We start from the raw sequence: 27,754 nt of genomic DNA on the forward strand, positions 1-27,754 counted from the left end.
AGGAAAGGAGATTTTGGTCAGGACGTCCTTGACCAGATAGGATGATTACAGTGTCTGCTAGGTACACAGGGATGTGCAGAAGATGAGGGTCTAGATCCTTGAGACAGAAAGTTAACACAGATGTGAAGATGGAGTATATAATTGTCTGCATGACTTCGGAAGAATCTTAGGAAACCTTTAAAAGCATACATAATTCATGATACTGTCCTTAAACATTTTTAAAGAATATCAGGCCTAGAAATATCTTCATGTTCAATATTTTTCAAGTGATTACATTCCAGACATCCCACAGTCAATAAAGCATGTACTCTTTATATTAAAGTGTATTTGCAGCTTCTGTTGCTTTTCATGGGTATACTCGTAATGCAGAGAAACGGTTAGAACATCCCCTAGCGGCACTTCCCTGGAGTAGAATAGCCTCTATAGTACTGGTGCTTGGTGAGTAAAGAGCATGATTATGTCGCTATACATAGACCCATTGCTTCAACATTAGAAAAGTTTATCATCAGTTTAACTTTCTTCCCATTTGGTTTTGATACTCATTTCTATTGGGTCAAATATTAGCATTGGTTCTGCTTTCAGAACTACTTCTTTAAAGTAACTTTTGGTTGATTTTAAGATGACTTCTGGGTTCTAAAGACAATGAAGAATGTAATGCTTTAACGTCTTATATTTGAAACTACCGGTGGGATTTTAAGGGGTACACTGAGCTGGGCTCATTAATCCATTGGTTTGTAAAAGGGAGATTTCAAAGTTAATATCCCTGAGAATTATTCAATAAAGGGGAGAAGCAGGGAAAGACTGAAGTATTTCATACCCATGATGCCCTAACTAGCTTTCAAGTATGACTCTGTGAAGTCCAAACTAAACAGGACTTTGATAAGAGGAAACAGAAGGGGCAGGGGAGTGGTGACAGTTCAGAAGAGAGGATTCACACATTGACTGACACTTACAAGCTTGTGACTGGGACTGTGTCAGCTTCTGTTTCTAATCCTCAGTCTCCTTACATGTAAAAGGGAATAGTGATAATATGTAACTGTAAGGCATCATCATTATGTTATGAGGATTAAATGAGGGAATGTACATGGAAACTCCTCCTCACTACAAGGAATGATGGTTTCCTATGCCCAAAACACATTGTCACGTGGTCTAGGACAAACGTTTCAACCAGTGAGTCCACTCTGAGGCAGAAAATAGGATTTTATTCCTACAGAGTTTCAAACAGGGAAACCAATGTCTCTAAACTTCTATTTGTGCATTCCAAATAAATTCAGAGCTCTCTATACACTATTTTGATATATAGATAAATCATGACTGTGTCTTACTCTGCCGTTGATGTCATATACACATGGTTTATCTGTTTCTATCACTTTGATATTACACACAGCTAAAAAAACAGTATGGCTTTCTTTTTAAATAAAAATTAATGGTTTGTCTAATTAAAACCAGGATATTCTGGTATCAAGTAGATAGAGCCTGGTACTGTGTAACTCTCTTTCTTCTATTATACTGTTTTGCCCAATTTAAGAGGTTTTCTTAGGTTTATATATGCCTTCCCACTACTCCAACTCTCTATTTCTTAATTTTTCTCTGTCTCAGTAGACAAAGAAGGAAGCAGAGATGAATTTGTACTAATTTTTATCATGATGTCATAACTGACATAGCATTGTAAACAACGAAATTTTTTATTTTTTCTAGAAATAGAATGTCATAATAATGATGGGTTCCAGCTTCCCTCCACAGGCGGTAGGTGATTCTTTGGTCAGATACATTCTTCTAACTGTAAAATGTTGTTAACAGGGCATATGACTTGCTCTGCCAGTAATGAGGATGAAGTTATTTGATGTGAACCTCATTTCTTGGCTTTGTTCACTTTCTGAACAAGGACTCCCATTTATAATATAGCAGGTTGGTTACAGTTATGGTTAAAGAAAAAAAATGGAATCCACTTGACTCAATTATGTGCAACCCCAAACCTTGGATTTATCAGCTTTCTGCTGAAAACGCTTTTCAAGCATATCCTCAAGGTCATGTCCAAAAATAGCAACATGTGAAATTTGCCACAACAAGAGCATGTACCATGAACTCATCGAGCTGTTTAGTATGAGAAAGCTGTGTATATGTGGGCTTGGGATGAGGGGTTTAAAAGTTAAAATGAAAGAAGAAAAACACAATTCCCCATGAACCATGTCTATAACATGAATAGAGGAAGCCACTGTATTGATTCTAAACTAAATTTTGTCATATGCATATCTCCTCCCCAGATACCCAGAAATAGAATCATAGGATTGAGCTGGATATGACCTGAGACCAAATGGATTGCCTCATTTTACAAATGAGGGAATTAAAGCTGAGGGAGGATAAAGGCTTTTTCAAGATAACGTGGTCAAAGAATGAGCTTCAGTTTGAAGTCAGGGCTACTATTCACTCCAGTCCTTTTTTTTTTTTTTTTTTTTTTTTTTTTTACTATATCAACTCCTTTAATGTACTTCCCTATATTTATAACCAAGTCCTTATTCATTTTAAGGAATGAGCAAAACTTAGGCTATTAATGTTTTCTCATACTTTACATCTAAATAAAGAGTGCTACTATAATGGCTCACTTAGTACTGATCTTTAAAAACTTTCCTTATCAGGGCACCCTGGTGGCTCCATCCGTTAAGCAACTGCCTTAGGCTCAGGTCATGATCATGGGGTCCTGGGATCAAGTTCTGCATCAGACTCCCCACTCAGCAGGGAGTCTGATTCTCCCTCTGATCCTCCCACCCCCCATACTCTCTTTCTCTCTCTCTCAAATAAATAAATAAAATCTTAAAAAAAAACTTTCCTTATCAGTCATAATCTTTTGATCTCATCTGTAACCTTAGGTGTCATGATCATAAATCTCATACCACATTCTGAAGGCAAATGCAGCATTTGGCTCTCTCTCTCTTTTTCTAAAGATTTTATTTATTTATTTGACAGAGAGGGAGAGAGAGAACATAAGCAGGGGGAGCAGAAGAGGCAGAGAGAGAAGCAGACTCTCCGCTAAGCAGGGAGCCTGATGCAGAGCTCAGTGTCAGGACCCTGGGATCATGACTTGAGCCAAAGGCAGATGCTTAACCGACAGAGTTACCCAGGCACTCAGCATTTGGTTCTTCAAAAGAAATTTTAAGATACAGTTCAAGAGTGCTTGAAGAGAACAAATGTGGCCACTGCTTTTCCCTGGACATTTATTACTTTCTTTATTTATGCTTAAAATGAAAAACATACTAAGGATGAAGTTGATAAGGTTTTAATAGTACTTAGCCACTATGAAACTAATAGACATAGAAAGGCATGTAATTGCTTAACTATATTGCCTTGCTTTAGTCAATGTCCCTTATAACAGTCTATCATACAAATATTTCAAAACTATCCATCACAACAAGAATTACATTAGAGGAGATCTCAAGAGGTCTTGAATTTGGAACTTGTTTTTGTGAAAGATCTAGCAATTCTTCAACAGGACTTTCAATCACATCGCTAAACGGACTGTCAATATGAAAAGTTATCTGCTTTATCATTTTTTTCCTATTAAAACACTGAAAACAAATATTTTTAAACTCAGTTTCCTCTCTGTTCTCAGAAGCATACTGTCTGCACCCTACAAAACTGGAGAGGGAGAAGAAACAATTCTCTAATTCCATAGTAAAATCAGTTTGAGGGTTTTGGGATATTTTACACAGTGTCCCTCATGTAGGGAACACAGAGACACACACTACATTTTCTGAGTTCTTATTATGAGCCAGGTACTGTACTAACAACTCTATGTGAACTAATTTGTTTACTATTACAGCAAATATGTTAGAGATGAGAGAACTGACAATCAGCGAGGACAAGTGTCTTCAAGGTCACTCAGTAAGTTTGATTCCAAAACTTGTATGCTATAACAATAATAATCATTATAACTGCAATAACACCAAGAGCTAGAATTTATACAGCATTTACTATGTAACTATACTGTTCTAAGCACTTCCCACATCTTTTGACTTACTTGTCCTAATAATAGACTGGTATTTTAGAAACTTTTAATATCCACATTTTCTTCAGATGAGAGACCGAAGCACAGAAAGCTTAAATAACTTGCCCAAGGTCCCACAGCTAGTAAGTGTGACCTTGAGCATGCTTCTGGTCCTATATTTATTAAGCAAACCTATGAAAAACCTTCATATATAGGTTTGTGATAGGATGTTCTTTTTATATTTTTTAAAAAAGATTATTTATTTTTGAGAGAAAGAGAGAGATAGCGAGCACAAGTGGTGGGAGTGGCAGAGGAAGCAGGAGACGGTCCACAGAGCAGGAAGCCCAACTCTGGGCTTGATCCCATGATGACCTGAGCCGAAGGCAGACGCTTAACCAACTGAGCCACCCAGGCACCCACAATGTTCTTTTTTTTTTTAAGATTTTATTTATTTATTTGACAGAGAGAGAGATTACAAGCAGGCAGAGAGAGAGGAGAAAGCAGGCTCCCTACTGAGCAGAAAGCCCGATGCAGGACTTGATCCCAGGACCCTGAGATCATTATCTGAGCCCAAGGTAGAGGCCTAACCCACTGAGCCACCCAGATGCCCCCACAATGTTCTTTTAAAAAAGATTTTAGAAGATGTCTTATCATTGACTGTTGTTTGAATTAGGATTCCAAAGATAAACATGTTTAAAGAATCCAAGCAATAATAGTACAAAGTAATTGTATGATAGTAAATAAGTCCTTCTGTCATGATTCTGCACTATTTCCCATATTTATTGCAAGATATAGGAAAGTCTAACTTTAAGCTGTCTAAAAAAATTATTACTAGTAGGTCTGAAAACATTTCTGTAGGAAATTACTAAATAGTATAAAATACCCTACATTCACGAAATATTATCCAGAATATCACACAAAGCAACTACTTTTCTTGTACCTTACAAACAAGATTTAGCCATATATCCTCTTGTTGTATCAAGGAACTGCAATGCTCATAATGTGCCTACCTGCAGAAGCTTCCATCTGGTGTTCAGGTCTTCCAGGATGTTGAGGTTATATGGTGACAGCTGAATGCCCAACGTAGTGAGTTGGCGAGCAAGGTCATTGACGTAGCTGACATTCTCTTTCAGAGGTGTAATTTCTCCTCGAAGTGCCTATGTGAAATAGTCAAGGGCAAGTTGGAAAATGAGAACATTTAAAGCAAAGAAACAGACATTATGGGAACTACAAGTTATCTTGTTCTGTTTAGGGTGCAGTTTGTGACATTTGCTCTATTACAGTGCCATTGCAACTATGAACACTTGTGAATGGGTGAATAATAATAATAACTAATAGTTATAGAGCATTTCTTAGGTGCCTAATCCTGTGATAAGCTCTGACCACATAATGATAATTTTATTCCTACAAAGTAATCCTATGAGTTATAGTTGGAGAATTCTCATTTTACATGTGAGAAAACAACTTGCAGAGGTTTTATCTTGCCAAAGTTTCAATGGGTCAAAATGGAGGAACCTGGGATACATAACCAGGGTTGCTTGTCTCCAGAGTACATATTCTTAGCTATTATACTATAACTTTTCAAAGTAATTCTGAATTGGCAAAGTAACAAAAAAATACACTGCAAGATTCTAAATTCTACTCATCATGCAACCAGAAATGGACCATTTTTTAAATAATAAAAATATATACTCAATCATGAGATACTCTATTCACACTTTGTACCAACTACATAATAAATAGATTCATTTAGAGATTAGGGTATTTTGTCAAGCCCTCGGAATGACTGGTCTCCTGGTATTTTAATCCTTGTAGCAATGACTTAGGAGATCTCCCAAGGGGCTTCTCTGCTGTCTCTGAAGCACTAGAATGGGATTCTCTGATGCAATGCATCATGACAATCCAGTGAGTAGAAGAACCCTATGCAGATATGGGGAGGATATTACCATGCATCATATCTACCCTATTGAGATGACATTTATGGATCTTTAACATGATGCATGATGTCCAAATGTTCCAATGAGCAATTTCTAAGGGACAAATTCCCTCACTTAGGAGAACAGTTTGTGTAATGTAATGTCTATGCACAAGGACAACATCACTTACTCGGGTATATATGCTGCTTTGACTTGCTTAATCTGGGTAGGTGTTATTTCTCTGGTTCACTATGTTGATAAAAACCACTGTTTAAACTGACTTCATCTATAACCCTCCAATTCCCTCTTTAAATTCCACTTTAAAATTCCACTTTAAAAAGAAGGAGCCAGGGGTGCCTGGGTGGCTCAGTGGGTTAAGCCGCTGCCTTTGGCTCAGGTCATGATCTCGGGGTCCTGGGATCGAGTCCCGCATCAGGCTCTCTGCTCAGTGGGGAGCCTGCTTCCCTCTCTCTCTCTCTCTCTCTCTCTCTCTCTGCCTGCCTCTCTATCTACTTGTGATCTCTCTCTGTCAAATAAATAAATAAAATCTTAAAAAAAAAAGAAGCCAGTATGTACATTCTATTTTTTTTTTCAGTATGTACATTCTAAATAAGAATGGCATTGTCCTGTCAAATCAACCTCAATACCTCACCACTAAAATGTGGTATTGTATGGAATATAAGACTCTTATATAGTTCTTAGGCAATATAAGACATTGTGATAATCACTCTATAGAACTTAATGTTTTTTTAAAAATGGGCATTAAGAACATTATATTAAAGAATCATGGGTGTCTTTTGGGAGTGATGGAAATGTTCTGGAATGAGACAGTGGTAGCACACTTTGTGGTGGTAGCACCACACCTTGGTAGCACAACCTTGTGAATACACAAAACATCACTGAATTGCACACTTCAAAAGAGTGAGTTTAAAATTTTTTCTTATTAAGTAAACTGGACACCCAATGCGGGGCTCAATCTCATGACCCCAAAGCCAAGCATCACAGGCTCCACCAAGTGAGCAAGCTGGATGCCCCTGAAGGGTGAATTTTATCGTTTGTGAATTATGTATCAATAAAAAATAAAAATAAAGGAAAACAGAAGAAATCTTTCTGACCATAGACATGCAAAAAAAATCCTATCTGATGTATTCATCTTTATTCAACTTCATGTCAATGGAATGCTATAGGAATCAGTCTGAGAAAGTTTTTATAGGGATTGATAGTAAATATTATTATTCCATTGCCTTATGAATAAATATAGAGATTAAAAGAATCCCATGCACAATGAGATACCACGTCACACTAGTCAGAATGGCTAAAATTAACAAGTCAGGAAATGACAGATGCTGGTGAGAATGCAGAGAAAGGGGAACCCTTGTACACTGTTGGTGGGAATGCAAGCTGGTGCAACCACTCTGGAAAACAGCATGGACGTTCCTCAAAAAGCTGAAAATAGAGCTACCCTATGACCCAGCAATTGCACTACTGGGTATTTACCCTAAAGATACAAACGTAGTGATCCGCAGAGGCACGTGCACCCGAATGTTTATAGCAGCAATGTCCACAATAGCCAAACTATGGAAAGAACCTAGATGGCCATCAACAGATGAATGGATAAAGAAGATGTGGAATATATACACAATGGAATACTATGCATCCATCAAAAGAAATGAAATCTTGCCATTTGTGATGATGTGGATGGAACTAGAGTGTATTATGCTTAGTGAAATAAGTCAATCGGAGAAAGACAACTATCATATGATCTCCCTGATATGAGGAATTGGAGATGCAACGTGGGGGGTTTGGGGGGTAGGAGAAGAATAAATGAAACAAGATGGGATTGGGAGGGAGACAAACCATGAGACTCTTAATCTCACAAAACAATCTGAGGGTTGCTGGGGTGAGGGAGGTCGGAAGAGAGTGGGGGGTTATGGACATTGGGGAGGGTATGTGCTATGTTGAGTGCTGTGAAGTGTGTAAGCCTGATGATTCACAGACCTGTACCCCTGGGGCTAATAATACATTATATGTTTATAAAAAAATAATAATAAAAAAAGAATCCCATGGATGGAGGTAAAATCCATCGATGTAAATTTGTATCTCTAAAAGGAAATGATCCATAATCTCTTTGTTTTTTTGTAATAAGAGGTTAGAAAACAGATTTATTTTATTTTATTTTTTAAATATTTTATTTATTTGACAGAGAGAGAGAGACAGTGAGGGCAGAAACACAAGCAGGGGGAGTGGGAGAGGGAGAAGCAGGCTTTCTGTGAGCAGGGAGCTCGACACAGGGCTCCATCCCAGGACCCTGGGACCATGACCTGAGCCAAAGGGAGACACTTAACTGACTGAGCTACCCAGGTGCCTGAGAACAGATTTATTTTAAAGATTCATTTGTTTGAGAGAGAGTGAGCATGTGTGTGTGCGCATTCACATATGTGTGTGGTGGAGGGGGGGTAGGGATCCTGAAGCTGACTCCCTGCTGAGCATGGAGTACTATGTGGGGCTCCATCCCACAACCCCTGAGATCATGACCTGAGCTGAAATCAAGAGTTGGTGGCTTAATGGACTGAGCCACCCAGGCGCCCCTAGAAAACAGATTTCTTAAATGTCAATGGAGAAACCCAGACAAGGGCAATAATTACAAATGGAGGCATTCTCTTCTGGATGATAACATCTGTTTCTGGGAACCATAAATAAAGATCATATGAGTGGGAACTGGAAATGGGAAAGCATTACAGATATGGCATGTAGCTAGTCTGAGTCCAAGAAAGGTGCAGGTTAACTCTGTCTGCTAATCATCTGTCTTCACCAGTGTGCCTCTTAGCCACTGAGTATCCGGCTCAGTCATGTGCAGGTTTCAGCTCCCTTTGGACTACATCATGCACAGGTTCAAATGCCTTTTATTAGAATATTTGGATTTTCACTTCCTCCCCCACCCCCAACCCCGAGTCCCAGACACGGATTTTAATCCTCCATTGGTGTTTTTGAGGATGCAGGTGATTAACAATTAGGGTCCAGTACATATCATTATCAGAACACTCACTCTTCTACCCACCCTGCCCCTGTCATCATGGGATCTGGTGGCTTCTGTTGTGTTTTATTTTTTTTTCCCCCATCTAGCAATTACTATAGACGTTCTCTTAACTGGTCTCTACTTAAGACTCAGCAGATTAGCCAGTCTTCATGCTTCTGCGAAACACAGTGACTGGGGTTTCCTACAGCCTCTAAATACAATGTTAGAGCTATCTTCTAGGGTGCATGGCCTTTAGCTCTCATTAGTTGAGTTCTCAGTTGTGTGTATGGTCTCGAACATGATTTTGCTAGTTAATACTGCAATTACATAATTTAATTAAAGATTTCACAAACCAAAGAAATTTAAGTCTAAGAGAAAACAAGCTATTATTTCTATGAAAACCAGCTTAAACCCTTTAGAAAGGTGCTTTAAAAAGAAAAAGAGAAGTAAATATTGTTCAGCTGGGTGTAGACAAGGCAACTGTAAAAGATTAGGAAAATAATCTGAAAAATTTAGAAGGGTTCTGTGTTCAGAATGCCTTTCATGTTTCCTGATGTGCTCTGTCTACATGGAAGAAACTGGAACTGGAAATCACAAAGTCTTCATCATCAGTGTGATTTATGGAGAAGTCTAATCAGTGAATCTACACTTAAAGAAGAAACCTTCACACAACATTAAAATCCTGGTTGACTATTTTAAGATCAAATAAAATGTTTAAGACATACTTTTATACGATTCCCTGATTGAACTGACTTTTTCAATTAACTATTGAACTCTAGGTTCTGAGCTGGAACAGAGGAAATTTATGATAAATTTTACTACCACTCCCTGACAACCACCACTACCACTACTAGTATTATCATTAACGAAGTGGGGCAAAAGGCATATGTTTAGTTTACTCTGGATTACATTTCTGTTAGGATCAAAGGAAGCTTTGATGTGGGCAGGGAGAAGGTCAGTTGGTAAAGTGATCGTTTGGTGGGAAGTTTCACACTGGAGGGATATCACAATAGGACCCAGCAGAATGAAGATCTTTAGCCAGCTAGGAATCATCAGGAGGGCACTAAGCCCATGAGAACAAAGGAAAGAAGGTACCTGGAGGTAGAAGAGAGGAAGAGAAAAAGGAGGTAGGGCAGTGTCTGAGTCAGCCTCTACTTTGGCATCTGACCTAGGTTCCTGTAGCACTTCCGTACACCGTGGGGATGGCTCACTGCTATTGTAGACTATCAATGCCTAGAAGTGTATTGAGTAAGAAATATGGCTCCCTAAACACCAAATCACAAGATGCCATGCTATGTAAGACTCAATACAGGTCTTGTGTCATTTAAGTGGATGTCCCATTGTGTTTGATTATCTTTTTGATATTAGAGCTCTTAATATTATTCATATAAATGTATGTTTACATTATTGAGCTCTGAACATGAAATGCCAAAAAAGTACCATTACCTCTGAATGATATCCCGTGTTATTTAAATATGACCAGAATTTCATTAGATTCTATTCTGGTTTGGAAGCAGTGAGTGAGAAAACATTGAAGGGAGCCATTATACTGTGGATTTTCTTTGAATCACTTAAACATCTGGAATATATTCTCCATGAAAGAGCAAACCAAGTCTAATTTTATTATGACTAGTTTCATGCCAGCAGCATTTTCACTTCAATAAATGTTGTCTGATTATAGATATAAAAGTACTGATTTAGAAGGACATATAATTCTGATATGTCAAGTTTTTCTTCTTTTTATGAAATTAAATTGGCTGTCAGGTCATTGCTTATCCTTACGTAGTTAAAGATTTGTTCCAATACAGATTTAAGATTTTAGTCATCAATGACATTGCACCTAAAGAAAGGAATTATCTGTTAACAAGAGAACCTCATTTTGGAGGGAGAAGCTTTGGCTTCATAGTTAAGGGACTGTGCTACTGGGTACAGAAGGTCAATTTAAATGATTAGAAAAAAATAAGTCAAGGGATTTGTACTTTGAGGGCCTTCCTCTATGAGGTATGAAGCAATAGAACTGGCATAAAATCAGTGTTCAACAAGTATTCGTTGAATGAAAACATGAATTCAGGGGAAGTGGGAACATTTGAATTAGGTGTGACAACCGATGAGACTGTGCCAGAAATTGACCTCAGAAACTAGCGAGGTTGCCAGATGGTGTTGAGGGCCCACTGGAGGCCTAGGACTGACATTTTGTTTTTGAAATCTTGAACCCATCCACCCTATTTTCTCCTTCTCCAACAGTGTTCCTTGCAAGCATGCAGAAAGCAGTGGATCCAGGTTTGGGGTCATGTCAAGTGTCTATTTATCAGGGACAAGGGAGTTTAAATTTTAGCTGGAACGTCACTGAATAACATAGGATGGAATCTAAACTGATTAGGAGGGAAGTGAAGCAGGAGGAGGCTTGTAGATAGACAGCAAGTAGGGGAGTCAGTGGTGGAGGTCCAGGACACTCTGAGGAAGGCCACAGTAGGAGCAGCTGCACAAGCAGGCATGGAGGGGAGGAGGCTCTGGGATGTGTGAATTAGCAACGTCACCTATAGGAGTTTATTTATAAATTGTGTGACACAATACATATCACATGCACACACATATAAAGTGTTTTATTTATATATTAATGGGGTCACTGATAATCTGAAAAACTTGCCTTCTTAGGGACATTAAACATTCTTCCTGAAATCTTAACCTACTCATTCATCAAAGTCCTATGTCATGTACTAGAAATTCAAAATTAGTCGAGTCTGATGATGAAAGGACATTCTAAGGCTTTATACACTGGGGGGGGGGATTTTTATGTCACAAATACTACTTAAAAGATGAAGTGGTGACTAGTAGCATTTCTCTCTGCAATGAAACTTTACTGAACAAATGTTTGAGAACCAAATCCCCTGGAAAACAGTCTACAAAGAGGAGATGTTAGGAAAATCCCAGGATTTTTCACGCTGGATTAGTAGTGAGAAGGTGATGGGGAGGAAATGGAAGTCATGTCCTGCAAATAAAGGACTTGAGTAGCACTATTAGAACTCCTATGGGAGGCACAGGGAAGTCCACATAGGACCCAGTTCCCCATGAACTGGGGGCAGGTACAGCCCAGCTGTGTTTTGCAGCTTCTGAATTTCTGGATGGCTACATTATCTTGATGGGAATGAGTGCCCGCCAATGGGGCCAAGAGAGTCAAGGACCATATGCTGCTTTGCCCAGAGGATCAGAGAGGCCTACTGGAGCTTCAAAAATACCTGGGGGACATGAGCTACTCAAATGTCATTGGATGAATAACAAAGAAACACAAGGTAAGATGTAGGAAAGCCTTTAATGAAATGCATCTGGCTTGGAGATGTCCATGGTTAACTGTAATTCTTGGCTCTTTACTCTGGTTGGGTTACTGCCTGGTGTGGTGCCCAGGGTGGAGGTTCAGCATTTGTCTCAGTCACCTACCGACTTAGGCTGGGGATTTGGAGAAGCAGAGTCTGAATGATCTTAAGTGAGAGGAGCAGGCAGAGGGGACAAGCTAAGTAAGGATGTTGTCTCAGCTGGAGCCCAACATCAGCTTGATCCCATGGGGAGCTCTGGAGCACAAATATATACCATAGTTCGTTCCATGTTGAGACAAAGGGGTTGTCCTTTTCTACTGCAATCTCAATTGGTTATTGGCCACTAGCTGCCTTCTGGCAGTCTGAGGTGGGGAAAAGGTGGTGTAATCTCCCAGGCAAGGTGGCTTCTTTTTGCCTCAGGGAGGTTTTCTGGAAAAGGGTGCAATGATGAGCCTTTTAGCATCCAACTCTCAGAGTGGCTGGGGGATGAGTGTACCAGTTTAGTGAAGGCCTCTGGCTGGGGGTGCCTACAGCATCTACTACATAGGTGAACTTCATCCAGTTCCTCAATTTCCTTTACCCTTGAACTTCAGAGGTCAGACACCTTTTTTTGTTTTTCTTCAAGAGGCTTCTTAGGTGAATTCTCATTACTAACATTATGAGGCTAGCCTGCAGGTCTCGAACAAAATGGAGAATAGCCAATCTTTCCATAAGATTAACTCCTTGATCTCTGTCAAATGCTGAGGGAGTGTATGGAGCTGAGACATCCCTCTGCCTTTCATATCACTTTTGCCTCTGGTAGACTTTCTTGGCAATAAATTATGTCATTGAAACATGTACTCTTTTTTAATAGAGATGCGGCTGCATTCCTTTCCAGCATCAGCATTCATTGTGGTAGCCTGAAGGCAAAATATTGTGCTGTTTCTTTTCATCGTCTGCCCTGCGTTCAGCTTTTGGGGCCCTTCTTGCATGTTTTCATAGTTGGGCATGACCACTTTTGACCAGCAAACAGAATAAGGACATAAATAATGAAACAGACTCAGAACTAATGACCTAGACGCAGCATGATCAGGATGACTTAGAGGGAAGTTAAGTTCAAGAAAAAAAAAAAGGACCCAGATCTTAGGAAAATAATATGAAGTTTGTAGGCATGAAGAAATTTGGGGCTTTTATTTCCCATGCAATTATCAGTAATTATATTTTAGCTACGGGTTTCCCTCAGAGTCACCACACTTTCAAATTTGTGGCGCACAGAGAGTATCAATTAACTGCTGTGTTTTTCCTATGAAGAATCCCCGCATTTTTATGAAAAAAGTACCTCTAGTTTCTCTGCATTTTTCTCGAAAAAGAATGCACACCCAAACACAAAAGCATAAATTCTTTTTTAACATCTTCTCATTTGCATCCATCGTAATTCTTCATCTTTTTGGACATGGCTTCACTATGAAGCTCATAACCTCAAGGTTCTGAAAGTAAGAGCTGAATTACAGCTCTACCACCTAATAATGTCTACCTCCTTTTTTATGCATGTTGTTCATTTTGCCTTCACAGATATAAATTAGGAATGAGGAACAAGACAGAATTGATCATGAAGGACAGGTTTTTACTTATAAGAACAAGTGACTTTAATTTCGTTGGAAACTTGTTTCTGTAATCTTAACTGTGACTGCTAATTATTTTCTTTTCAATGGAAAAAAAAAGCAAACCAACAAAAAAGAACACAACAAACAAACAAACAACCCATTTCCAGCTTTCCATAGCCTTTGCATGACATAGTTAAAAGACCTAAGAAGGTAGTTCACCCTTGTTCTGCAGAGGCTCAATGCAAAACATGCAGAATTAAAATAAAAAGGTCCCTAATGAGTATAAATAAATCATTTAAGCAAGCCATGTTTTTAGGCTGCTAAGGAAGCAGAAGAAATGCCAATATTTTCTATCTGAGAAATTTTAATTATATGTGACAAAACATCAAGCGAAATGTCAGTTATGAAATCTGTTTACTTATTTAAAGATAAGTAATAATCCATAAGCCATTAAAAATATCAACCACAAGGACACTGATACTCAAATTCAGGAGTTATTTTAGACAGCTTAGGTTTTATAATTAACAGGTTTTTTTGGGTTTGCAAACTTTTCTGACAATCTAAAATGTTCATGGTCTGTGCCCACAATTACTACTGCCACTGCCCCTGTCTTGTTCTCACCTTTCCCTACATGGCTCACACCTCCCCAGAAGGCAGTGGTCCTCACTTAAGAGCATGCCTCATCGTTACTGTGGAGCGTTTGTTAACACAGAGCCTGCAGGCTCCTGTTCCCAGTATTTTGTTTGTTTTTTTATTTTATTTATTTGTTTGAGAGAGCGAGAGAGAAAGAGAGAGCGAGAGCACGTGGTGTGAGGGGCGGGAAGAAAGAGAAAGAGAGAGGCAGAGAGAATCTGAAGCGGACTCTGCACTGAGTTCAGAGCCCAATGCAAGGCTCAATCTCATGACCCTAAGATCATGACCTGAGCCAAAACCGAGAGTAGGACGCTCCACTGACTGAGCCATCCAGGTGCCCCTTGTCTCCAGTGTTTTTGATTCCATAGGTCCAGGGTGGACTTGAGAAGCTGGCATTTTTGATAAGAACTTGCAAGGTTCTATGTTTCTAGAACTCACCAAATTTATTTTTGGCTTAGACCCTTTGTGTATGCTGTTCCCTCAGCCTGGAGTTTTACATCTGTACTCTCTGCATGGCTGGCTTTCATTCCTGAACCTCCGAGCTCACTTAATGCAACTGTGAAAATGAGCCCATCCCTGGTTTCCCTGTTTAAAGAGGGCTCTTCCTATTTTTCTCCCTCTTAGTCCCCTTTCTTCTTGGCCCAGATGGCAATTTCAAAGTGCATATACATTTGCATATTTATTAATTCATCATCTGTCTCACCCCAAGACTCTAATCTTCATTAAGGCAATTCTATATAATTTTTTCACCAGGGTATGCCTGGATCCAGCACATGATAATCCCTCAATACATTTTTACTAAAGAATAAACAGTTAAGATAATTGAGCCTTTTTGCATTAATTACTAATACTTCACACCAACGGGTATTCTCAAATTGCTTCATCACCGCAGTTTCCGATAAAAATCTGACAGTGAACTCCTAAATAAAATAAGCCAGTTTAGGGTTGCCTGGGTAGCTTAGTCAGTTAGGCGTCTGCCTTCAGCTCAGGTCATGATCCCAGGGTCCTGGGATTGAGTCCTGCATTGGGCTCTCTGCTCAGTGGGGAGGCTGCTTCTCCCTCTCCCTCTGCCATTCCCTCTGCTTGTGCTCTCTCTCTCTCTCTCTCTCCGTCAAATAAAATCTTAAAAAAAAAAAGCCAGTTTATTTCCTTCAGCTTCCATAACTGAATTCTTTAGATCTGTTACTTGATTTATGTTATGTTGGAGCCTGTGTTCATTTCTGACATGCCTCTAAGCCTCTGAGCAAGAACACAACATTCTAGTTTTGGGGGCCAACCAGAGAGTTCTCAGAGAAATGGAGCAAGTGGGAAAAAAATGAGAAGTCATCTATTTAAGGAAAATATGTTCTGCTGATGGTGATACACCTTGGCGTAGTCTTCCGGAGGGCACTGTGGCAAGGCTGAATAAAAACATTAAGAGCATGTATGGCATGGAGCATTGGGTGTGGTGCATAAACAATGAATTTTGGAACACTGAAAAAAAATAAAATTAAATTTAAAAAAGTATTATATAAGGCATGTAAAACAAAAAAGAATATTTATATAGGAAAAGATAACAAGATCCATCTCAGGGTTTCCATGTACAGTTGTAGAACGTTAGCCCAAAAGGGCCAATGGGGCTGAAATCCAATCTGAGCTCCACTGCTAAATTGGTGAGCCTTGGCACAGGAGGCTATCTCTTCAATGACACAGATACTTTACTTTGCCCAACATCTACTTCATAAATGTTGGGGTTGAGATGAGGGATGACTTGTGTCTCTTGCTCACTCTCTTTGTCTCTCCCTCCTCTTCTGTCTCATGTTTGAGGTTTTCTCCTAGAGAAAAAATTCATTTACAACTATTTGCATGCATTTCCTCTTGTGTAGAAGGGGGATAGGGACACGGGCACCTCAGGACTATTGTGAAGATGAATGAGAAGTTCAGGTCTATTTCTCCTGTACTCCACCTACAACCAGTTAAGCAGTGCCTCAGGCAATTTGGGGGAACACAAAGTCACCCAAGGTCTTATTTGGTCTGCTGCAGGGAGACTCTGCAAAGCAGAGGGTAGTAAGCTCATCCCTGAGAGCCACAGACTTAGATCCTTTCTCGGGTAGCTGTCCCATTGGAGTCAACTTCAACTATCCCCTGCGGTGGAGGAGCAGAATCCTGTCTTTCCTCCCTCCTCCATCATGTAGCTTTATAAAGTTTCCTTGAACTAGACATAGAGCTGATAAAGTAAGAGGAAGCATGGTAAGAGGAAGAAAGATACTTGTTCAAAGCTTGAACAAAGGGTAAGAAGTAGGAAAGCTTAATGTGTTTGGGGAAGGACAAACAGTCTTTAATAAGATGAAACATGAAGTACAGGGCAGTTGTGGAAGGCTAATCATGGGCATTTTCTTTTCTTTTAATAAAGATTTTATTTATTTGTTTGTTTGCCTAAGAGAGAGAGCAAGTGGGGGAAGGAGCAGAGGGACAGAGAATCTCAGGCAGACTCCACACTCGGCTCAACGTGGAGCCTGGCTGGGGCTCTATCCTACCACCCTGAGATCGTAACCTGAGTTGAAATCAAACGTGTGACATTCAAGTAACTGAGCCACCAAGGCGTCCCTCATGGGAGTTTTCAGGGAGCAAGGTTGTAGTGGGTATGAATGAGTAGCCTTTGCAGGGCAGATAAGGAAAGTTTATGCAAAAGGGAACTATCATATTCTCAGCAACTCTTTTAATTAGATTTCATTACTACTCAGCCAAAAACTCTTATTTTATATCTATTATGTATGATGCATATATGTACTATGCAATGGAAAATGGGACTCCCGCCAGAGATACACAACTATGTGGGTTATGGAAAGAACAGTGTAATCATGGTATGAGAAGTTGTGTCACTGGGGTTTGCAAAGTGCAGAGGAGACTGAGGCAGGCTGGGAGCAACTCCCTGAGTAGATAAAGAGGAGAATAACAGAAAAGTCATGTTCTCGGGGTGTGGCATGTTCATCTAGAAAATCCCAAGTAGACCAGTGTAAGCCTGTGGTCATTTCAGAAAGGAGAAAAGAATGAAAATGAGTGTCTGTAGATTCGGGCAAGAAGTAACAATGGCTCAAATTAGAATGGTGGCCAATGGGGAGCAAATCATCTGTAAAATAATATGTACAGTTCTTATGTATCTGAAAGAGACCATTCTGTCTCACACTTTTTTCAAGTTTATTCACTCATGCCAAGAAATATTATTGAGCACCTATTTATGCCAGGGAACGTTCAAGCACCAGGGAAATGGCAGTGCACAAAAGAGACCATGTTCCTATAACCGTGCAGCCTAACTCTAATGGTTATGATTTTATTTAAATGATGATTGCTATTATACAATGCTTATAAAGAAGCAAATCTCAAGCCAAAACTTACCCATAGCTACTAAATGCCACATTTTTGACTAAGTAAATGCAGGACAAAGTATGGTATGGTCTTGTATGTAGTGTTTCCCAAGAGACACTTTTTTTCTGTTAAGACAAATTAAGCTACCTTGGCATGTATGAATAATAATTAATAGATGAATCTAGGGCTGTGGGGTTACCGGTGCGATATGCTACACCTAGTTTGCTTTATACTGGGCACAATTATTCAATTTTAGTTCCATGGGGAAGGCAATCACTATTGAAACAAAATGAATTTTTGCTGAATTGATTTTCCATTCAATATATTGTTATCAACCTAGAAATATGAAAACAGAACTGAGCCAGAGATGTATATAAATTTTCAAAGAGCTGAGATAAAAATAATCAAATGGAAGAGGGCCGAGAAGGATTGTAAAATGCCCTTCAGTATCTACTTTTCTTTTCAGATTATTGTAGCTTCTGAGTTTAATAAATGGTTTTAGTATTTCCAAAATACCTTTCTTTCCTACAAAGAGAACAACAAAAGACTAAGATATGAAATGAACATAAAATAGATTTTCATCCTCAAAATCAATGCGACAGTATGTCTAAGAATCAGACTGGTAAATTTTTTACAATGGTTCATCTTCATTTCATTATACCCCTTGGCTAAAAAGAAAGTCTTACATATTTGCTTGCAAGCTATGTTGTCCCTCCAGAAACATTAGTGGCTACTATTATTATCATTATTAAAGACTTTAGGGGAGGGGCAGAAGAGAGAGAGAGGAGGGACACAAGGAGTGAGAGAGGGATAAGCAGACTCTGCACTGAATGAGGAGCCTGATGTGAGGCTCGATCTCATGACTCTGAGATCATTACCTAAGCTGAAACCAAGAGTCGGATGCTTAACTGACTGAGCCACCCAGGCACCTTAGTGGCTATTATTTTTATCTCAATATATATATGTGTGTGCAAAAGATCTAGCCTCTTAAGTGGAACCAAGAATTGACTCAGTTCTCCCTGTTTTTCACATTATTGAGAACTTTCATTTTCAAGATAGTCCTCTGATTTTTTTTATAACATCTTAAAATAAGATCTAAATTCATAGCTTGTTGTGTTCTGTTCTGACAACTGCTATCATGATAATGTCCACTTAAGTATGTGTGAATGATGAATAAATTACTACTTACACAAATGTGTCTAAGTGTCAAGCTGTCTAATCAACATACTTAAATGTTATTTAAAAAAAAACACACAAAACCTCAAAGTCATTGGCCAAACCTAGCTTTAAAAAAAAAGTGATTAGTATTCAAGTAACAAAGACATCACACTATTATAGTAATAGATTTTTTCCTTTTTCAAAAGAGGAATATGACAGCATCCTCAAAAATCTGAGTGAGTGATGTTGTATCGATTATTTAAAGGAGAATACTGTTTCAGTTGGAAAAAAGTCTTTAAAATATGAAAAAAAAACTTTTCACTAAGAATTCAAGATTTTTTTTGAAAGTCAAAGTGGGTCAGATTTCATTAAGACCCATCTTGCATCTGACACTCAACCCCAACCCCCAGGCAATTTCAACACTGAGACAACCTTGGAAATGTCTTCTTTCAACCTTTATAACAAAATGTCAGGGTGCTTCCAAAGGTAATATTTTATTCCCTGTGTGAGCCAAAGGATCAATGGAACTTATGCTCATTAGTTTAGCTTATATTTCTTTTAATTTTATGCTTTCCTGGATGCACAAAAGTTACCATTCTACTGGGAAACCCTTGTGGTGATTGTAGTAACCGGGTTTGTGTAGGCTGATAACAATTAACCATTCTCTGGATTTAGCCTTGTCCCCGCTAGAAATATGTTGACGTTGACAGCGAACTGACAAGAGGAGGGGGAAGTGGCTGAAATGTTGTTGTACGTGGCCTACTTGTCCTTGGGACACACAAAAGCCTTAAACCACAGGGCGATTAAATAATAATTATTTAATTAAGACCTAATAGGATTTAAGTTCACAGCAATATATAGATTCCAAACTGGGTTAAAATATTTTAAAGTAGGAAGATCAGTCAGTAAGATGAAACTCAGTGTTGGTTTGTCACTGGTTCTGAAAAACAAACCAATATATACTGTTTACTTCCCACATTCACTTGAGTTTTTCTCCTTAATTAATTACTATATTTGGCATATATGGTTGAAAAACTGACTTTATTCTCTTTGCCAACTTGTTTAATGCCACGTTAAGATCATGATGATAGAATCTGAATATCTGATAGGAAAAAGTTCTCAATTAGCCCACTGAGTCCATAATAATGTGGAATTCCAGGGAATAAGACTTCTAAAAACATGTGTGCTTTGAAACAGAACCAGCAGGCTCTTTGCTGCATGAAGAAAAAAAAATCACCATAAAAATCGATTCTTTAAAAGGAAATAGAAATCTATATTAGTGTTAGATTCTACAGCCTCATTCTGGTTAAGAGAGTTTGACATTTCAGGTCAGGACTGAACATACTGTGAAAACTTAATAAATATTGAAGTTTACAAACAAATACATAACAATGATATGTGGGCCAATTTTTAAAAACATTGAAAATCAATGTGCCCTTACTCTGCCTAATTCAGTTAACTCAATTATTTAATGTATACTTGATTTGAGTGCGTTTATACATAGTTATTTCAATTTCACATTGAACATTAATCAAATTACTTTTAAAGTAACCCCTGCCCCTACTCCTGCCAGGAACCCAGAATAAAGGGGAAAGTTTGTTTGGAATGTTTCTTTTTTAATATCAAAGCATATTTAAAGACATTTGTTTCTATTATATTTATCCCATGATTCTTCGTACATATACTGTTGGGTCCCCAATGTTGGGTTCCCCAATAATGGGTCCGTGATTAAAGGAGCCAGACTGATACAAAGCGAAGGTCAAGCAAAGCTTTATTTCACGCCAAGCATTGAGAATCAAACCTACGGGCTGGGGCCACGCCTCTTACAGAGAGCACCACCCCTCCCTGCTTTACAGACTAACTTTTATACAGCAAAGGCCATGTGATTGGGCCTGGCCACACATAGGTAGCTAATTGAATTACAATTCACCCATAGTAGCCATAGAAACTAGCCTATCACCTTGGTAGCTAGGGAGACAGTATGTGCCCCCACTGTTGAATGTCTCCACCTGACCTGACCCATCCTTGTATTTGGGCTTTGTTACCTGGGACTGGTTTCCAGGACTTGCTTTTGAGTAAGTTCCCCTGGGCGGGGGCAGGGTCCATTTAAGTTTTACTGCATAAACAACAAAATGGCAGTTCAACCGGGGTGGGGCCGCTCTGGCTGAATAGGCCCTTACAATACCACTCACCCCACACCATAACAATGAATTTTTTTTTTCCTCAGGCATTTAATGAACTGACTTTGCACCACCTTTGGGGAAAAAAAATCCCCCTTCCCCAGCCACTGCAGTTCATTCTATTTCCTGCTTTCACCCCATTGCTCTCCCAGTGCCACCTCACATCTGTCTCCATCTCCCCACACATAGATCCTCCTCCCCTGAACACAGAGCCTCAAATGGGGTGACAAGTTACATAATGTAGGAGTCCTGTATAAGCTACCCGGTATTCATATCTAACAAGCAGGTTTTCATTTTCAAAAGTTGAATAGTCCCTAGTCCCAACTATTCTGAAGGTCTTCAATTTTAGAAACTCTATAAAGTATTTACTTATACTCTGTATGTTGAGCAGGAAATTCTGAGAATTTTTTTGAAGATTTATTTCATTTACTTTAGAGAGACAGGGAGACAGAGAGACAGAGAGCATGAGCTAGAGTGGCAGAAGGAGAGGAAGACGATATGAGAAGAATGTTTAAGTTTAATTGTTGTCGTTGGTGAATGTGATAACATGTAGACAGAGTTAAAAATTATGTGACTCAATATCTTAATTTTAAAGGATCAACAGTGGGAAGGCAATTTAACCTCTAAATCATCTGAAGCAGCCGCCACATTGTCTGAGTGCCAGTAAAATACTAATAGGAAAATTGGAATAAATAATCACAGATGTCTTCCACAAGAGAGGCTCAGAAAGGGTAGGTCATTATTCATTTCAAGGTTTCTGAGTGAAACTATGCTCCCTACCTAAGCTATCAATCACTCTCACAGAAGGCCATATGCCTGCATTCATTTTTGAATTAAACGTTCTGGATGTTGATAAATATAAAAGAATAAGTGATATATTTACAGAAGAATTATTGAAGAACTGATTATTAACATTAAACAAAATATTTATTGTATATATTTATTTGTATATATATTGTATTTTAATGTATATATTATATATTATTTTATATATATTATATATTTTATATATAAATTATATATATTATTTTATATATGTATATCATGTGTGTGTATATATATGTATATATATACATATATATATATAAAACAGCTTCACAATGGAATCATGGTTATTTTTTTGGTTTTTAAGATTTACTTATTTATTTGACAGACAGAGGATCACAAGTAGGCAGAGAGGCAGGCAGAGAGAGAGGAGGAAGCAGGCTCCCTGCTGAGTGGAGAGCCCAATGTGGGGCTTGTTGCGGTGCTCGATCCCAGGATCCTGGGATCATGACCTGAGCCGAAAGCAGAGGCTTTAACCCACTGAGTCACCCAGGTGCCCCTGGAATGATGGCTCTTAAAGTGTCCCTGGACTAAGAGCATCACCATCACCAGGAAACTAGTTAGAAATGCAGTCCTGTTTCAGAACCCCTGAATTGGAAGCTCTGGGTTTCCACAAGCCCTCCAGGTGATTCTGATGCTCACTAAGGTGACAACCACTGCCATAGAAAATTCTTGACATTCTGAATGACTATGTCTCGGTAACTCAAGTCTTCAAATGCATAAATATCTGATCAATTCAGACACTTATAGATTACATATCTATGAAGCCCAAGTCACTTATGAAGTCATTTTCTTACTAACAATCATCCCTTTCTTAGACCTTTTCATTAACTCTTCTCTTTCATTATCAATTCCAGTAAGTACCTAGGAGGTGGAGCAGAGGGAAGCTGGATTTTTCATGAAGAAACAAAATCTTCATTGATTCTAGATAATTATTGCATGGGCAAGAGCTAAATGGCATTAAGAGGGCCACGTCGAGATGCAGAGGCTGAATGACCTACTAGGGTCCCTGACCAGTTGTAGGAGACACTTTCCCTGGCCTGGGCATCTGTCCCCCCCCTGCTGTGACGAATGGCCACCAACATCTCATGGCTGCCTCTCTTCATCAGAATGGTGACCTCTGCTGATGGGAGCTCCTGAACGGAAGAGGCAACACACATTCCTGGCTCAGGAGGTAAATTCTGTCTCCAATAGTGGGCCCCAGTCAGCAGTGTTATGGAGCAGAGTTCAACAGTCTGCTGTGTGTTTCTCTTCCCAATTCTGCATTCAGTGAGATTACATTGGTAGCCTGATTCTGCCTGGGAGTAGCGACCCCACCATTGGAAAATGCTACAAATGAGCATTCACTCCACTCAGAGCTAACTGATCCATATTTACCAACATACTGCCGTCCACTCCCCCAGGGATTACCTGGGGTGTGAAAGGACAACCCTGTCGTGCGGTGTGTATGCCAGCACTCTCTCCATGTGGATCAGGACACAGCCAGATTTGGCTGGAGGTGGCATACTTCCTTGGCTCTTCTTTCCCCTTAATTATGTTTCCCTAACTCCCATACAGGCTTCTCCTGAAAGCACACTCTTTATAAATCAATGTGCACCCAGACCCCTGTTTTCAGGGTCTGTTTCCAGGGAACGTGACCTATAACAGAAGTTAAGTCATTAGTTAATTGACTGCTGCACAGAAGCCTCAAAGAATACGTGCTCAAAATTACAAAAAGCTTTAAGTCCTTGTGGGTCACAGTGATCAGATAAAAACTGCAAAAGATAAACTTGAAATGGCAAGGATCTACTCTTTGTGGATGTGTATAAAAGAAAGAAGCTGATGGAAAAAGATGAAGGCTGCATGCACAAATTGGGCATTTTTTCATATCATGTTTCTCCAATTATGTTTTCATACCCATGGGTAAATGTCCTGGGGGATTCATTCACTTAAGATTTTGGAGAAAACTGGGGCACCTGTGTGGCTCAGTAGGTTAAGCCTCTGCCTTCGGCTCAGGTCATGGTCTCGGGGTCCTGGGATAGAGCCCTGCATCAGGCTCTCTGTTCATCAGGGAGTCTGCTTCTCTCTCTCTCTCTCTCTGCCTACTTGTGCTTTCTCTCTGTCAAATAAATAAATAAAATCTTTAAAAAAAAGATTTTGGAGAAAACCACTTCCATATTCAAACAGAACTAATACCTTATGGAGAAGATCACAAAACTGACATGAGATGTAAAAAAATAAAACAAGAAACATCAAAGGAACCTCATGCTCCTGGTAAAAGGAGGTAAGCAGGTGGGAGGGGAAGATAGTAGGCTTCAACTCCTTGGCCATTAAGAGAAGTAGAAGAGTTTGAGAAGCACTCTGTAAAATGTAACTGGAAATATTATTTTAGTATAAAATAACCTTACTATGAAAAAAATGGACTCTTCCTATTATGAAAAAGTTAACTGTCTTCAAAGCATAGGGTTACATTAGTCTCATAAGCATACGTGTTCCCATAATACCCAGAGAACTGGGTTTACCAAGAACAATTATTCAATGCCATTGTTTAACCTCATTAATGCAAGGTTGTATAAGGCAATAATATTGGTGCCTATGTTCCCTGTGTAATTCTGAAAATTGTAATTGCCAAATGTGACAGCAGGAGCCCACTCCTTGTGTTGTTTGTTCTCAAGTCATGCCTTCTTGTGTTTACAGTAGGAGAGTAACATAGTTATAAACTTTAAACTTGTTATGACTTTGGTAGACTCCAAAGGAGAATGAAAATATACACTGGCTATGTGCTTCCATTTTCTAAGGAACTATGGAACGTCAGGTAAAACGCACATTTCCAAACTGTTTCTTGTTAACGTGGTATATGCATATAAATGCACAAGCTAATATAAATTCTTGTTCCCTGGGCTTGTTGCCGTATAATAATATGCTGGGAAAAACTACGCTGCCATTAATATGATCCTCAATACAATTTTATTCATGAAATAAACATTCATACTCCATAATGAGATCAGATATTTCTGGGTATAGGTTTTAACCATGTCATGAATGAATGAATGACTGAGTTTCGAGATCCGTTAATGCTGACAGTCTATTACTTAAACTTTTGAAGAGTCTTTTTATGATCTAAGACTCTTGAGGAATAGTATTTATAATTACAACCAGCCACAAACAAAGCTTCTGGAGTAAATCCTCAGCAAACAGGATTGGCATATTAAAGGATCAGGTTTTGATATGCTTGTTTTCAAATAGTAGGAAGGATGACATTCTTTGGAGAAATTTTTATTATCTAATTAAATACTTCCTTAGCAGAATAATGTCAGATGAACTCATTAGTTGAACATTTTGATTATCCATGTTCTCCTAAATATCCCATGACCAGAAGAGGAGCTGTATAGCTCTGATTTAATGCAACAACACTGGTAACCGATTCTAGCTCTTTTATCACAGCCCATCAAAGGAATACAAAGAAGTCCAAATTAAAATAAGTTCAATTAAAAAAAACCCATGTTCCTCTTCCAACTGTCCTAAAGCCTTTCCCTATCTTTAAGCAAAGTTCACTCAGTAATTATCTTATTTATGAAAGTAGAAGCAGAAGGATGTTTCTCTTACTAAATAAAGGCCTTTATGCTTTGAAAGGAGATGGCATCTCGAAACAGTCAAAAAGAAAGCGTGTTGAATGTCATCAACTCATTTCCTCCCACCCACTGTTTTAAATCGTTTGCTCAGTTCCAATGTATACTACACTTACATAAGTTGTTTATGAAGAGCCAAATTAATAGTCTTTGCAATTGTTTTTGTTGGAATTTGGAGAGCTGACAAATGAATTAGTAGAAAATGGCAATTCTACATGAATTAGCTTTTAAGTCTCCCTAAGAGGCTGATGCAGAACTTAATAAGAGACTTATTAGGAGAAGTAGGACAACTTAATTCAGATTGATTATAGACTTCGGTGAAGACAGCTGGGGTTCAAATGAAACCGAAAAAGAACTTCTATGCACTTCAAAGTATGCTAAGCAGATGTCTGAAACAATTACTCTGCACTGGCTTTTCAGAAGTTTCAAAGGCAGGATGGGAATAGCAGGGTAAAGGAAAGTTCTATTTGCTCAAGTCGAGGTAGAGGCTTTTAAAACACACACAGCCCTCGCTAAAATCAGATGCCTTGGGTAAGAAACATGATTCGACACTGCTGTCCTAAGTAATTTGCTGTTAGCTTTATAAACAAAGCAGGAAATGAGAAAGAATACATGGGAACTGAGGAATAAGTTCTCCTGGAAGGTTAACTTACTATTTATTGTACACAGAACAAATAATTTGGTCGGGATTTTTAAGATGACGAGTCCCTGCTTTAGTTTCTAAGCTCTATTAAAGCCCACAATGGCCATTCTATTTTAAAAAATAAATGCGACGCTTTTAAAGTATGCAAATGAGGCTTTACCATAATATGCCTTCTTGTAGAAATATTCCAAGATATTAAAGGCCAAATCATATGCTCTTCAACATCACAGATACATGCTTTAAAAAATGGGATTAAAAAAAAACCCAGGATAAAACCCAGGTTACTTTGTATGACAGGTGCTAGTTCCATATGTAACCCAGATTTATAAATGTTTACATCTTCTTTGTTTGTATTTTTGTCTTAAAGTCTACTTAATACACATAGCATTTGTAGGAAAATAACAACGAAAGCCTCCACAGAGCAATTCATTTGCAGTTTATAGCCATTAATAAAATATTAGGGAACTTTTCCAATTATGGGCAGTACCCCTTGTTCATCCTGGAGATATCATTTCTTTAGTCAGTGTTGAGAGACCACTCATATTTTGAATCATTCTTAGGGCTGCCCTGTTTGTGATGGTTCCATTTAACATCACATCCCCAACTCTATCAGAATGGGTTATAAGCTTTCTCTATAAAACTCACATACAAGAAAGCATTGAAAGTTGGCTCATATAAATGGCAAATATAAGCAAAACTAATAAAACATTAGAACCAGAGTTAAGATGAGAAAAGCAGTAAGGGAATAGAGAGTTGAGTGAACATGGCAGAAAGCTTCTACTGTGATACATCACATTTCACATTTGCTCTTGGGAGGAAGCATACTTGCTTTTCTCAGTGTCAAAGTCCAAGATAGTATTTCATTGACAAATTTCTCAAATAAACCAAGCCACAGGGACTCAGGATGGTAAGCCTGAAGAGATGCATTTGCCAATTATCTTCTTACATTTTTAGATGTGAATGCTAAACACACATAAGTCAGGATGGCATGGTGGCTTCATTATAGTCCCTGGTCTACTATACATGTTACTGCATTGTTCTCAAGGATAATTCCAAAAATATCTAATCCAAATATTTCATCGTGAGAACTTAAGGAAAAACTCAGAGAATCCCTGTCCTTGACCTTTCGCAGGAAGAAATGTATGTTAAAATTCTCAAAAAAAAAAAAAAAAGAAAGGAAATAACTACATAGCTGTGACAAATTTGCATAATCCCAAATGGCAGCCTGGGGGAGTTTAATTATGGTGATGGTGTGAAAAACTGTGTTTTGAGGCGACAGGCAAACTAAGGGCAGTGAAATATTCCTGGCTCAAGAATGATGTACCACTCTGTGTAAAGAAACCAGGGTAGATTACCACAAAAAGGAAAACTTGGAGCAAAAGCAATTCCCGAACTTTTTCATACAGGAGTTGTCCTCAAGAACGAAAATGTCATATGTAGACCATAGGTTCCAAAGTCATTCTGCTTTCTTAAAACCTGCATATATTCCACTTACAGATCTAAGTAGGGCACCTAGTAATTCAAGGAACTCTTTCTACTCCCCATTACTATAAG

General features: G+C 38.7%; 1 protein-coding gene across 11 annotated transcripts in view; it reads right to left on the bottom strand.

Annotated features, from left to right (window-relative positions):
* The window catches only part of DMD (dystrophin), a 2,324,635-nt gene that overhangs the window by 319,591 nt on the left and 1,977,290 nt on the right, over positions 1 to 27,754 (bottom strand). For all 11 annotated transcript variants that reach the window (XM_045994540.1, XM_045994546.1, XM_045994545.1 and 8 more), the window contains one exon: positions 4,993 to 5,139. In XM_045994540.1, coding sequence (XP_045850496.1) covers positions 4,993 to 5,139 — 147 coding nt within the window. The remainder of the gene's footprint in view (positions 1 to 4,992; positions 5,140 to 27,754) is intronic.

This window comes from Meles meles, chromosome X (assembly GCF_922984935.1).
Source record: "Meles meles chromosome X, mMelMel3.1 paternal haplotype, whole genome shotgun sequence".
NCBI classification, from domain to species: Eukaryota; Metazoa; Chordata; class Mammalia; order Carnivora; family Mustelidae; genus Meles; species Meles meles.